Source organism: Esox lucius, chromosome 5, assembly GCF_011004845.1.
Source record: "Esox lucius isolate fEsoLuc1 chromosome 5, fEsoLuc1.pri, whole genome shotgun sequence".
Taxonomy (NCBI): Eukaryota; Metazoa; Chordata; class Actinopteri; order Esociformes; family Esocidae; genus Esox; species Esox lucius.
The window spans coordinates 26,261,329-26,274,111 of record NC_047573.1 but is presented as its reverse complement, the minus strand read 5'-3'; the positions used below and the strand labels follow the sequence as shown (position 1 = coordinate 26,274,111).

General features: G+C 43.4%; 1 protein-coding gene across 3 annotated transcripts in view; it reads right to left on the bottom strand.

Moving 5' to 3' along the window:
* Window positions 1–1,654: 1,654 nt before the first annotated feature.
* Window positions 1,655–12,783, bottom strand: part of LOC105030602 (BRCA1 DNA repair associated) — a 39,498-nt gene continuing 28,369 nt past the window's right edge. For all 3 annotated transcript variants that reach the window (XM_020046845.3, XM_013133832.4, XM_020046846.3), the window contains exons 19-21: window positions 3,891–3,964; window positions 3,569–3,626; window positions 1,655–1,875 (exon numbers count right to left, since the gene is read on the bottom strand). In XM_020046845.3, the coding sequence (XP_019902404.2) occupies window positions 1,781–1,875; window positions 3,569–3,626; window positions 3,891–3,964 (227 nt within the window). In that variant the 3' untranslated portion in view covers window positions 1,655–1,780. The remainder of the gene's footprint in view (window positions 1,876–3,568; window positions 3,627–3,890; window positions 3,965–12,783) is intronic.

Sequence of the window (12,783 nt, the reverse complement as noted above, 5' to 3'; positions counted from 1 at the left end):
CAGACTTTCAATTATTACCATTGTCCTGATGCAGCCACCAAGCATGCAGCCTAAGGGGTAAAGGTACATTCATTATTTTGGTCTGTTCTTTAAGAGAGGTGTACTGGCAGTATCACAACTGAAATTAGAATAATTATATAGTCCCTTTCCACTGCCATTAAGGTTTCTTTCCCACATGACACTAAGATGTGTTTCTGAGTAAATATTTTCCGGTGATTTTCAGTAATCAACTAAAAGGACTAAAGCACATTGGCATTGTTATTCTGGTACTTCCTTTACCCAGGAGAGGTACAAATTAGTTCAGTTGGAACGGTGCCATTAGGCTTTTATCTCTTCAACACCACCAGCCGCCACACATGCAACGGCTTCCATGGTACAATTTTTAGGACAACACATACCTTTAGGCATTAATAACCACCAGGTTTATTTCATCAACTAAATATTCCACACAGATCATTATCGCAACTGTGTTAGCCTGCCTAGGCATCAGCTCAGGATGAAAATCCAAGCCTTCAGATAGCACAAGTGGTCAAATTTCGACCACAATCACATCAGAACTCTTATTATAGTGGAAAAACTGCCCGAACCGGACTTCCTGTGTGAACACAGCCTTGGTCGCAGAAGTGCCACCGGCTCTACATCGATGGAAGACGGCCATCTACGGCTCAGTCCCTTCAATCTCTACTCTCCATCTCACTTTCTATTCCCAAGTCGCCTGTTCAATAATTTCATAGAAAGCTTGTTCTGGCCTGAGCATTTTCCTCCGCTTCCTCGTTTTGGGACAGTCTTGCTCAGGTTGTGTAGGGAACATGGGTCAGACAGACTTGTAGGACACACATATAGGGAGCTGTAACGAACCAGGGCCAAAATTCCAAAGAGAGTACTGGAATAAAAAAGGTTGTTGAAAGGGCCTGCCAGTGCGAGGCCAGAGAGCCTACTTTGATATTAAAATGCATGAGACCTTGAGACAGAAGGTGCACCGGGAAGTATAGGTAAATAGATACAAATAGCTTTTCCTGAAAAGAAAACACTCAGACGATGGCGGCTAAAACAAAACGTTTTTGATAAGTGGTTTTAGGCTCCCGAACCTTAAAGGAAAGCTTTTACATTTTTACTGCACCACAGAACAGTTTACAGAAGAGTTTTGCTTGGATGTTTTTTGGTAAATGCTTATGCAATGACATATGCTCTAGCCTGTGCAAATTTACTGCACAAAGTAAAATCCTGGAGACTGGTTTGAAACCACCCCCGAGAGCCCCAAGCTATGCCATTTCCTCTGTTGTTTTCATGATATGACAGGTTTTCAAGAGAGATATAGAAGGATACAGAGACACAGGAAGGAAGGCAAACTTAATCTTATGACAAACACCAGCCTCTGGCTCTCTTCAGGTGGGTCATTTTTCATTCTCGCAGAATTGTTTACAAGCGAGCCATTTTCAGATGAAAAAAAACACAAAAAAAACAATAACATTATGCACCGCACACAAGGCAAAGTTGAATCAGTAAGTGACCACAAAAGAACAACTTTATAGGAAGTCAAAGACATAAAAACATGCAGGGCAACTTCAGGTGAGAAGGTGTAAAGTGCAGTCATTTTTAACTGGTTTGTCCTAGAATGTCTTTAAAGCATATAGAGACAGCTGTTGGTGGGGCGGGGGGGGGGGGGGGGTCTAGTGAGAGCTTCTGAACCGGGGGAAACAATTTTGGGCACAAGGTCAACAAACTGAGTCCAACAGGTCCAACCAGGGGAACCATTCGAAGGTGTCCCAGCTTGCGGGAGTTACGTTCTGTAGCCGTCCAGGCTTTGAAGGGTGTAGGTTGCCACGGTATCCAACAGCCAGCCACGGGCGATGACAACGGCTTCCCCGCGCAGAGCTGGGAGAAAGACAAAAGGCGTCAACAAAATGGCCGCACGTACATTAAAACGAGACAAGCGCAGACACAGCCATGATCTGGCAGCGGTTCTTGGACACAATGGAATCTCCCCAAAGTAGCGCTCCTGCTGGGTGGGGGTGGGGCTTCGGTGCGTGTGCATTAGATGGCGCGCTCAGCGTTCGATCAGAATCGCCGGCGCAGACCGGCAGGCAGATCAACCTGATTCCACGGTGGGGCCCACGGTTACCGCGAATGAGAGGTCCCATGAAAACGCAGCCAACTACCCGCGTCTCGTGGCTTTTACGCGGCAAGATCGCAGCTCTTGCGACGCTGTGGTTGTGATTCCCGCGGGGGGCCAGTTGCTCTGGAAAAAGCAGACTGATGAATGACATAAATGGAAAAATGGAAAATGCAAATCAGACCTCTGGGAGAGAAGTGGGGGGGGGGGGGGGGGGGGGGCGTTTCAAACAGGCTATATTTCCTGGTACAATTAATCTTCACATAGTATAGCATATTAACAGGGCTCTATAGGGTTGTGCCATCCATCTCTCTGTTATGTTCTCACTCTCTGATATTCCCTTCTCCATCCATCCCTCTCTCTCTGATATTCCCTCCTCCATCCCTTTCTCTCTGATATTCCCTTCTCCATCCATCCCTCTCTCTCTGATATTCCCTCCTCCATCCCTCTCTCTCTGATATTCCCTCCTCCATCCATCCCTCTCTCTCTCTGATATTCCCTCCTCCATCCATCCCTCTCTGATATTCCCTTCTCCATCCATCCCTCTCTGATATTCCCTTCTCCATCCATCCCTCTCTGATATTCCCCACTCTCTGTCCATCTCTCGGCTCTTTCTGGTCCTACTTTTTCTGTGGCTACTTTGACAATAGCTTTCCTTCTTGTTTAATATCTCTCCCCTCTCTCTCTCCCCTCTGGACCCTATCGCCTCACACAGCCTGCCTCTTTACAGCTTTATTAGCCAATCTGTTACAGCTAACAACAGAGACTAATTTGATTGGTTTCCCAGACACCCAGATAGCACGCGCGCCATATCCTTCGGCCCTGCTACGGGCCAGTGGGCAGCTTGTGCACGTTTGTCCGCTCTGAAAATAATTCCTGCATCGAAACGGGCTCGACGTTCTTGAAATTTGATGAATGGAAAGAGACATTCGGTTACAACGAAGACAATCTAAAGGGTTTAAGGACATCTGACAACTCGTTAGGACCGGTAAATCAGGGCCTCCACTGGCTTACGCGACTGCCTTAGTACTGGCAACTTAACCATCCTCAGTTTCGGCAACTTAACTCCTTTGCAAAATGTAAATATGCACGTACAGCCCACAGCCCGTCTAAAGTATCTGCTCATCATCACGCAGCTGATGTGGTAACACTGGATTAGGATGTGGTTGCCTAGTTTTCTGACTGCAATCGTATCGGTTTACATTCACCCTTGGGTCTATGCTTGTACACTGCCTCAGCCTAGGGGCAACAGTGTGGGCAGGGAACGATGTGACCACCTCCATGCAGGTCGAGTTAATATTACAATCCCCAAACTTAATGAAGGAGCCTAACAGTGTGTTTGTGTAAGAGAAAGATTTTTTTTTGAAAATGTGTGTCAGAGACAGCGTGAGTGCGTTTGTGGGTGCGTTTGTGGGTGCGTTTGTGAGTGCGTTTGTGGGTGCGTTTGAGACTCACCCCGGTAGTTTACTGGTGATTGGTGCGAGCTGGGTTGTACCACCACTAGCTGGCGTGCCTGACAATATGAGGGAAAAACATTGATTTAAAAAGTCCCAGTTTCCGTACAATGCATTTTGAATGACCCAGTCAACAAAAAAAATACAATATTGTCTTTGTGTGTTGTAAGGGCATTTACAACAGTTCTTAGAACAAAAGACCCACACTAGACTAATGTTTTCAGCCAATTGAGCCTGTCTCCAGGGTTCTGTCACAAACATACACAGGACGAATGCTTCAGCAAATATCTGCCTTTTCTGTGTAGCATTTTACTTGCTCTTACCCGTTTACCAGTGAAGAGACGAGGCTCCTTGACCACTGCCCCACCACAAAGCTCCACCATCCACTCCATCTGACCTGGAGCAAACAGGAAGAAAAAAAAACACATAGTGCCTCAGAGACAGCAGGCCTTTCATTATGGCCTGGTTATTGAGTAACATTCCAACCACTAGGATGCTAACACTCTTCATGGATAGGTTCAGGACCCATCCCAAAACCCTTTTCATGGAAAGGTTCAGGACTTATGAATCCTGTGGCTCTAGCAGTCTAGGGCGGATGGTACAGAGACCCATAACATAAAACTCATGGAAAGTGGTGTAGTGTACATGAACTGTGAGAACAAACGACACACAACTAAAGTGTCCACTGATTGGTCCACCTCAGCAGTCAGGCATTGCACTCATGACTGCCAGGTGGGAAACACCAACGAACACAATAAGGAACATAAGGGACACCTGGGAAAACAGCAGGAGGGAAAAAACACAATCACACATAAAGGGTACCTGCATGCGTAACAATGACCCAACCCAAAACTCTCTTCATGGATAGGTTCTGGACCCATCCCAAAACCTTCATTGATAGGTTCTGGACCCATCCCAAATTGGTCATAGAGTGTGCTGTTTGGGGTGTATGAACGAACAAGGTTCATCCATACTGACAATGGCCTAAGACACGACTGGATTGACTCCTGACATTAGTTTGATTTGGCACAGTATTGATTCATCTTATAATTAGCCAAACCCACTCAAGCCTAAAAAACACAATCATCTTCCTCAATAGCATGTAGCAAATTCTACCAGATCAAACAGAATCTGTATGACTTCCTGAGATTTAAAGCACTTATTTCAAAAGTAGACAAAATTAGATTATTTCCTCACACTCCCCAAACTTCCACCTCCCCAGATAGCGCGGCTTTATCACAGGACTTCATCAAATAACAAGAGATGAGGATAAAAGAATAGGATCGATCACCTTACAGAACATGGCCTGAGAAACCACATCGATACTCTCTAATGATGAAAGAGTATTGAAACGTTTTAATTTCTCTCACCCTAGGAGGTAATTCCCAAAGGTCATTTTGGTTTGGACTGATTTTGCGATGACTACAGCTACTGCATTGTTTAAGTGTCATGTTTTCGTCTTCAGTTTGTCTTGTTTATTGTTTGTGTATTTTTATTCAGTTTGTTGGTTTGATGTTCAGGGAGCTTACATCATATTGCTAGGCAATAATAAAAACCTTTCTCTTTGAGAACTAGGGTATTCCTGACTTGACTCATCTGGTCTGTATCACATTAAATAGGCCATGGCTCGTCAGTACCCATTTCACACTAATGAATCTATCCGAACCAGTCAAGCAGAGCTGAAGAGGTACTTCCTTGTACTATGCTAGCTTGGTTACACATCCATTGTGGTTTCCGGACTATTCTGATACCATATGATACAAGCCAGGTTGTTATTGGGAGAGAGAATGTGTCACAGAAACAAAAGTTATTCCAAACGTTAGAAATGGAAATTATATTGAGTAAATCAACGAGCTAAATGCAACATTGATGATTAAATGCATTCAGGGCTCGGTTCACAGCACTTTGTAATTGCATTCCACATCCCAGTGAAACAGCAGAATAATTATGCACTGACTTACTGGTAAGCCTAGACAAAGTCCACATCAGTTGTGTGCCCAAAACCATCTTAAATTTGATTTAAACTTTTTATTTAAACTGAACCTTTATCAATCGAGGAATATATTTTCAATGTCACAGGATTTCGAAATGGCTGCCCCAATTTCTACTTCAGGAGAATTCGCATTTGGCGTAAGCCAAGTAGACACATGATACTGATTACACAGATTGCTCTTAACATACACTCACCTAAAGGATTATTAGGAACACCATACTAACCCCCTTTCGCCTTCAGAACTGCCTTAATTCTACGTGGCATTGATTCAACAAGATGCTGAAAGCATTCTTTAGAAATGTTGGCCCATATTGATAGGATAGCATCTTGCAGTTGGAGATTTGTGGGATGCACATCCAGGGCACAAAGCTCCCGTTCCACCACATCCCAAAGATGCTCTATTGGGTTGAGATCTGGTGACTGTGGGGGCCATTTCAGTACAGTGAACTCATTGTCATGTTCAAGAAACCAATTTGAAATGATTCAAGCTTTGTGACATGGTGCATTATCCTGCTGGAAGTAGCCATCAGAGGATGGGTACATGGTGGTCATAAAGGGATGGACATGGTCAGAAACAATGCTCAGGTAGGCCGTGGCATTTAAAGATGCCCAATTGGAACTAAGGGGCCTAAAGTGTGCCAAGAAAACATCCCCCACACCATTACACCACCACCAGCCTGCACAGTGGTAACAAGGCATGATGGATCCATGTTCTCATTCTGTTTACGCCAAATTCTGACTCTACCATCTGAATGTCTCAACAGAAATCGAGACTCATCAGACCAGGCAACATTCTTCCAGTCTTCAACTGTCCAATTTTGGTGAGCTCGTGCAAATTGTAGCCTCTTTTTCCTATTTGTAGTGGAGATGAGTGGTACCCGGTGGGGTCTTATGCTGTTGTAGCCCATCCGCCTCAAGGTTGTGTGTGTTGTGGCTTCACAAATGCTTTGCTGCATACCTCGGTTGTAACGAGTGGTTATTTCAGTCAAAGTTGCTCTTCTATCAGCTTGAATCAGTCGGCCCATTCTCCTCTGACCTCTAGCATCAACAAGGCATTTTCGCCCACAGGACTGCCGCATACTGGATGTTTTTCCCTTTTCACACCATTCTTTGTAAATCCTAGAAATGGTTGTGGGTGAAAATCCCAGTAACTGAGCAGATTGTGAAATACTCAGACCGGCCCGTCTGGCACCAACAACCATGCCACGCTCAAAATTGCTTAAATCATCTTTCTTTCCCATTCTGACATTCAGTTTGGAGTTCAGGAGATTGTCTTGACCAGGACCACACCCCTAAATGCATTGAAGCAACTGCCATGTGATTGGTTGATTAGATAATTGCATTCATGAGAAATTGAACAGGTGTTCCTAATAATCCTTTAGGTGAGTGTATATTATCCACACAGCAAAAGCAGGCTGGTCAATAATAGATGAAGTTCCTGTTGAGACGCGTTGCGGAGAAGAACCGACTGCAGTTGTGTACCGTCTTCATGTGAAAGAACGCCACGCACTCACCAGTGACACGCGCTCACGCACACACCCATTAACCCTCCATTGATTCAGCCTGCAGAAATACACAGCAGACTGATGCCAAACTGACCAAAGAAAAGACTAGCGCCGGTGGTTTTCAAAGACATTTCCCACAGGACTGTCACCCATCTAATCATCAATCCTTTGATCTGCTCTGACACCCATCCACTTTTCCAAGGGGAAATCATTTTGCATTACAACTGTCCTCAACCTCTTCCCAACAGTTGGTCTTCTAACACGGAGTGAAAGGGGAGGACAAGACACAGGTCACTTTCACTGTCACTTCCAAACCGGTCTGTCGTAAGTGAGTAATCAAAGGAGCAGTTATTACGGCGAAGAAAACTGCTGAAACAAAGCAAAAACACCATGAAGACCATCGAAAACTGAAACTAATTAGTTAGTAGTGTCACAACGACAGTCAGGTTTTGTAGTTGTAACTATAAAAGTCCAGAAATACACACGATGACAGACATCACAATGGAAACACGCACAAAGTTGTGCTCAAAAGTTTGCTGACCCTTGGATAACTGGTAATATATGCACCATTTGTAAAGAAAACACATTTTATTTCTTATGGGATTCACATTCAACTGTAGGTCATAACAGAATGGCACAAATCATAAAACAAAACATGTCAACAAAGAAAAAAAAAATGAACTGACACCTGTTCAAAAGTCTGCATACCCTTAGTTATTAATACTGTGTATTGCCCCCTTTAGCATCAATGACAGCGTGTAGTCTTTTGTAATAGTTGTCTATGAGGCCCCAAATTCTTGCAGGTGGTATAGCTGCCCATTCGTCTTGGCAAAATGACTCCAGGTCATGCAAAGTCTTTGGTCATCTTACATGAACCGCATGTTTGGGATCACCCAAACATATGTGGCTCGATGATATTAAGGTCAGGAGACTGTGGTGGCCACTCCAGAACCTTCACCTTTTTCTGCTCTAACCACTGGAGGGTCAACTTGGCCTTGTGCTTAGGGTCATTGTCGTGCTGGAAAGTCTAAGAGTGTCCCATGCGCAGCTTTCGTGCAGAAGAATGCAAATTGGCTGACAGTATTTTCTGATAGCATGCTGCATTCATCTTGCCATCAGCTTTCACAGGATTCCCTGTGACTTTAGAGCTCACACTCCCCCAAAACATCAGTGAGCCACCACCATGCTTCACAGTGGGGATGGTATTCTGTTGACTATAGGCCTTGTTGACCCCTCTCTAAACATATCGCTTATGGTTGTGACCATAAAGCTCTATTTTGGTCTCATCACTCCAAATTACAGAGTGCCAGAAGATATGGAGGGTGTTAAGGTGTTGTCGGGCATATTGTAACCAGGCTTTTCTGTGGCATTGGCGCAGTAAAGGCTTCTTTCTGGCAGCTCATTTTTGTTCAAGTATTGTCTTATTGTGCTCCGTGAAACAACAACGCCGTCTTTTTCCAGAGCAGCCTGTATTTCTTCTGAGGTTACCTGTGTGTTTTTCTTTGTATCCCGAAGAATTCTTCTGTCATTTTGGCTGTAATCTTTCTTGGTCAACCGGACCTTGGCTTGGAATTAAGAGATTCCAGAATTTTCCACTTCTTAATAAGTGATTGAACAGTATTGACTAGCATTTGCAAGGCTTTGGATATCTTTTTATATCCTTTTACATCTTTATAAAGTTCCAATTACCTTGTTACGCTGGTCTTTTGACAGTTCTTTTCTCCCCATGGCTCAGTATCTAGCTTGCTAAGTGCATCCATGTGAGAACTAACAAACTCATTGACTATTCATACACAGACACTAATTGCAATTTAAAAAGCCACAGATGTGGGAAATTCACCTTTAATTGCCATTTTAACCTGTGTGTGTCATCTTGTGTGTCTGTAACATTCAACATTCAAGGGTATGTAAACATTGATCAGGGCTATTTGGGTGATTTCTGTTATCATTAAGATTTAAAAAGTAGCCAAACAGCTATGTGATAATAAATGGCTTCATATGATCACTATCCTTAAATATTATTTTCAAAATCAATACCAAAATCTCACAATTTCTGCCAGGGTATGCAAACTTTTGAGCACAACTGTATGCACAGTACAGACACACGAACCAGTCATTTAACATTCTGACAGCCGTTGTTTGTCACCGCGCGGATAAGGAACTAAATCAATTATCTTGGCATGAAGCATGGAGTGGCGTGCTTCAATCCCTGAGGTGGTGCCCTTTGAATACTCAAACAATGTGATCCTCGATCCTTGGTGTAGGCCAAGTCATCGCATAGCAGAGCTACGCCAGTATGTCAAGACAAAAGGTTAAATCAAAAATCTGTGCATATTGGCCTGGTTTTGTACACTTCTGCTGAAGGTGCATCATAGGCCTTGTATTATTATCTTGTTAATGTAGCCTGACGCATGGACAGCACTGAGTTTGTGAGCCCATGTTGGTTGGGCTCAAGATCTTTGCCCCAAATGTCCGTCATAGGTCAGCCACAGGACAGTGGCATACTTTACCGCTGTTTCCTTAACCAAACACACAGACATTTCCAGACTAGGCATACATTCTTCTCACAGCAACATTGCTTTATGACCACAATGAAAGAACAAAAAGATCTATACAGGTGGAGTCCCTCTGGAATCCACAACAACTTTCAGGCACCAAACTTAGGCAAATACCTAAGCTTTGATTAATATAATATATTATTATATTAATATATCTGCAGTAATAGTGGAACTATAACATTTCATAATATTTATTCACCCAGAACTTATTTTGGGTGCATACAAAGGCACATCCTTAAACACAACTTTTCTATTGATCCTGGAGACGGGAGCTGTGTGTGTGACAGAATCCAATGTCAAGTCACCCTCGGAATGCACTAGAATACTGCTATTTTGCAGCCTATTATAAACCCACAATGCCCAATAAAATTACCCTAACCTTCAGGAAAATTTACAAGTGAAATTATACTAAATTACAAACCTATCCAATGGCTGTCAGAGGAACCAAGCATGGATTTTATGCAAAAACATAAAACTCCTGTCTTTGGCAGGGCAGGCAACTAAAGGACCACATGCCCAACACGGCTAATGTACATTTATTGACACAATCAAAAGCAATAGAGGAATAATCACTTTTTGTAGCTAGCGGTGTCATGACAAGACCAGGGTTCGAATCCTGCTCGCAGATTTGCCCAAGGGGTCCAGTGGAAGATAAAAGCGCAATAAAAGTGAAGGAATGAAGATACAGTCAACCTATTAGTGGTCGACCATAAAGGGGCTACAGTGGCTAGGCTATAATAGATAACAGTAATATTGCTGTCTTATACAAGCTTCAGCCAAACCACAGAACCAGGGGCTTCCTGACAGGGGCTCAGAGTCCCTTAAGCCCAATAGGGACCCAAAACAATATGTTAGGGCTAGGTCAGGTATACACACATAGGTTAGATTATTGAGGTTAATGTTAGAGTTAGGTTAAGGGATAGGGAACATGTATTTCTGTGTTTCAAGCACCCAGAAGGATAAAAAAACAAAAAGGTGTGCCTGCCTGCGAGTGTGTGTGTGTAAGTAAGGTCACCCATCACAAGTGTAAAACCATACACATCTGTCTCTACCATTTAGGGTCACTGCATTTGGAAACGTGTTTTTACCCTGTTTCTCAAACTGCAATGCTTCAGCTTTTATTTATTTTCAAGAAAATGTGTTGAAATATGAATTTTACCAGGTAGATTAGGGCAAAATTCAATATGAACATGTGTATTAGATCCATACATTACACTGACCCCAAATGGTTTGGTACTGTATCAGCGGTGGACTACTGTATCAGCCGGGGACTACTGTATCAGCCGGGGACTACTGTATCAATGGTGGACTACTGTATCAGCCAGGGACTACTGTATCAGCCAGGGACTACTGTATCAGCCAGGGACTACTGTATCAATGGTGGACTACTTTATCAGCGGTGGACTACTGTATCAATGGTGGACTACTGTATCAGCGGTGGACTACTGTATCAGCGGTGGACTACTGTATCAATGGTGGACTACTGTATCAATGGTGGACTACTGTATCAATGGTGGACTACTGTATCAGCGGTGGACTACTGTATCAATGGTGGACTACTGTATCAGCGGTGGACTACTGTATCAGCGGTGGACTACTGTATCAATGGTGGACTACTGTATCAGCCAGGGACTACTGTATCAGCCAGGGACTACTGTATCAATGGTGGACTACTTTATCAGCGGTGGACTACTGTATCAATGGTGGACTACTGTATCAGCGGTGGACTACTGTATCAGCGGTGGACTACTGTATCAATGGTGGACTACTGTATCAGCGGTGGACTACTGTATCAATGGTGGACTACTGTATCAGTGGTGGACTACTGTATCAATGGTGGACTACTGTATCAGCGGTGGACTACTGTATCAGCGGTGGACTACTGTATCAATGGTGGACTACTGTATCAGCGGTGGACTACTGTATCAATGGTGGACTACTGTATCAGTGGTGGACTACTGTATCAGCGGTGGACTACTGTATCAATGGTGGACTACTGTATCAATGGTGGACTACTGTATCAATGGTGGACTACTGTATCAATGGTGGACTACTGTATCAGCGGTGGACTACTGTATCAGCGGTGGACTACTGTATCAGCGGTGGACTAAATAAATAGGAAAACAATTTTCCTTTACCTCAGGAGTTACTTGAGACAATTAACATTTTTGTTGGCAGGTTATCAGACCTCTGGCACCAGCTTCACTCCACTGTAATCCCTAAGGAACACAATTTGCTCTCTAGCTATGACTCATCCACAACATTCAGTCTATTTCCAATCCTCCCACACACATTGTCAACCATCAATAAATTGACAGGTGAAAAACAAACTGTTCCCTAGCACTCAGAGAACTCCACAACAGTCGGTGTGTTTGTGTCTGAGTGACAGAGAGAGAGAGATAGAGAGAGTATGGGGCCTGGTGTGTGTGTGTGTATTTGTGCCAGTGAGTCCTACTGTACATTTCTAGTGAATGTGGGATGGGTGGGGAGATGAATTCATCTTCTTGTCTCTAAGGACACAGCGGTTCTACCAGAAGTACTGGGATTGCTTTCTATAAATGAATGCTACCTTTTCTTTTTCCTGACCGCTAAGCGCTCTTTCCCCCATTTCCCTCGCTATTTCCCCTTTCTTAAAAACATTTATATGCAAATGTAAACAGCATAATCTTGCTTGTTCCATTAGCTCATGTTCCAAAAGTTATCCAGGTGTTACTGATTCCTCCGCTGTTAGCGCCACAGCAGCTACGTGTAAAGCATGCTAACCAGAGGATGCTAATCTATACAAACACACAGACATATATACAGAAAAAATTAGGAGACCACTGCACCTTTTTCTTTCCTTTCCAAAATATTTGGAAAGGAATTCATATTCAACTGTAGGTGATAACAGAATGTCACAATCATAAAACAAAACATGAACTGACCCCTGTTCAAAAGTCTGCCTACACTTAGTTCTTAATACTGTGCACAGTTTGTGCTCATAAGTTTGCATACCCTGGCAGAAATTGTGAAATTTGATTTTGAAAACATGACTGTTCATGCAAAAAACTTTATTTTGTCAAGCTGTGAAGAGTGTCAAGGTGTAATCGGGCATATTGTAACCAGGCTTTTGTGTGGCATTGGCACAGTAAAGGCTTCTTTCTGGCAACTCGACCATGAA